Source organism: Mustela nigripes, unplaced genomic scaffold, assembly GCF_022355385.1.
Source record: "Mustela nigripes isolate SB6536 unplaced genomic scaffold, MUSNIG.SB6536 HiC_scaffold_10199, whole genome shotgun sequence".
Lineage (NCBI taxonomy): Eukaryota > Metazoa > Chordata > Mammalia > Carnivora > Mustelidae > Mustela > Mustela nigripes.
In genome coordinates, this window is record NW_026749605.1 from 1 (window position 1) to 1,748 (window position 1,748).

The following is a 1,748-nucleotide window of genomic DNA, read 5'->3' on the forward strand; positions in this document are numbered from 1 at the left end:
GAGTCAGAACTTCTGTCTCCTGACTTTGTGAAAGCTCTCTGACATCATGGACCTTCAGGAGTCTTCCCTGACCTCTCTGCTTCACAGAGGTGGTCTGATCATCACATGGATAATTTACATGAAAGTACTTTATACAGGAAGCTAGATTACTAACCAGCTTCACATCACTGGCCGTTTGCCCTCATCTATTGATTGTTGTGGCTTTCAGAGTCCAACATCCCAAGGCTGTCCTATAAGGGGACTCCTGGATTAATACCTATGTTTCTGCTTTCACTATATAACACAGTCTCCTGTTTCCCCAGATGGCAGATGGTACCAACGGGAAGTGGAGGAGGCCCGGAAGCTGATCTCGATTTTAAGAAGGTGACCAGTTTTCCCCCTTGATCCTATTGCCTCTTAGAGCAGGTTTTATGCAATTGCAGGATTCACTGCAGTCTGTCATAGCCATGGGGTGGGGGTAGCCATAGGAACAGATATTGGGGTGAATGCTACTGAGTACACTGCCAGGTCATAAAAGTGGGGCATTGTGAAGGGATAGCAGGCTTCAGGTGGCCCCTCCCTTGTCAGGTCTGCATGGCCACCTCCCCTTGTTCTGGTCCTGGCTGCAGTTTTTTACCTCCTGTCTCCTGCAGCCCCCTCGGCCGGCATCATGATACCATCCACTTTCGTCAACTGTTATGTCCAGACCCCTCCTGTGAGATATGTAACAGCACATCTGCTGAGATCGATCGGCTGCTGTTCCTGCAGGCTCTGGAAGATTCTACTCCCTTGGCTTCCGCAGCTTCTGTGACTTCTTCATCATTCACTCTCTCCACTGACTTCTCAGCAGTCCCTCCAGGAGAGCTAATACCAGCTTCGCTGTCTGAGTCTTCCCCACCACCTGCCTCCATCTTCTCACCTAACCCAGTGATCCCTGTGGCTGATTTCTTTCTACCCTCACCACCGGGTGATTCTGTGCCACCAGAGCCCTTTCCTCCCTTGGATTCCAAATTCCCAATGGACCATTTCCCAGCCCAGCCCCCTGCCTTTCCACCTCCTGTCCCACCCCATCATGCCCATTCAGTGGACCGTAGCGTCCAAACAGAGATAGTGTCTCTAAATACCCTTTCCCAAGATGTCAGCCCCTTACCGGAGTTGTGGGAGCAGTGTCCATATCCTACCACCTCGGAAGAGGGCCATTTACAGCAAACCCCCATCCAGTTCTTCTGGGGTCTCCAAACTCCAAGTGGGTCCTTCTTCCCTGCTGCCTCCCCAGAGCAGGAATCCCCAGGAGTTCCCCATCCACTTCCTCCATCCTTGCCTGAGAACCCGCCTCAACTCCTGCCTCAAACCCAGCCCCTACCTCTCCCTCATGTCCAGCCCCAGGCCCACCTTCAATCCCCACTCCCAATCCTGCCATCTGGTCCTCTACCTGACATCAAAATCTGTGGAGCTTGTTTCCACAGACCTCAAAATGAGTCTGAGAGTCTGCCATCAACAGAAATGGAACATCTGGAATGCAACGTGTTGCAGAAGATACAGAAACCTGTGTGGGGTTTACCCACTATAGTCCAAAGATCCCAGGAGGACTACTGTTCTTCTGCGTCTAACCCTTGTATTAGCCACAAGGCCACCAAGGCTCATGCTGCAGTTTCTGTCCCTCCTGGGCAGTTTCCTCTGAATGAAGAGCTTCGGAGAAAACTGGAGTCTCATCTTGAAGACAGGCTCATCCTACACCAGAGGGGCCTAACCCGCAGGATCTATGAGTC

General features: G+C 51.7%; 1 protein-coding gene across 1 annotated transcript; it reads left to right on the plus strand.

The window, feature by feature from the left end:
- Positions 1 to 302: 302 nt before the first annotated feature.
- Positions 303 to 1,740, plus strand: LOC132009274 (spermatogenesis-associated protein 31D3-like; the record flags this gene model as incomplete). The annotated part of the gene is made up of 2 exons (XM_059387560.1): positions 303 to 363; positions 609 to 1,740. Coding segments are annotated over 2 exons (1,193 nt in total), but the record flags the coding sequence as incomplete, so codon positions are not given.
- Between the last annotated feature and the right edge of the window lie 8 nt (positions 1,741 to 1,748).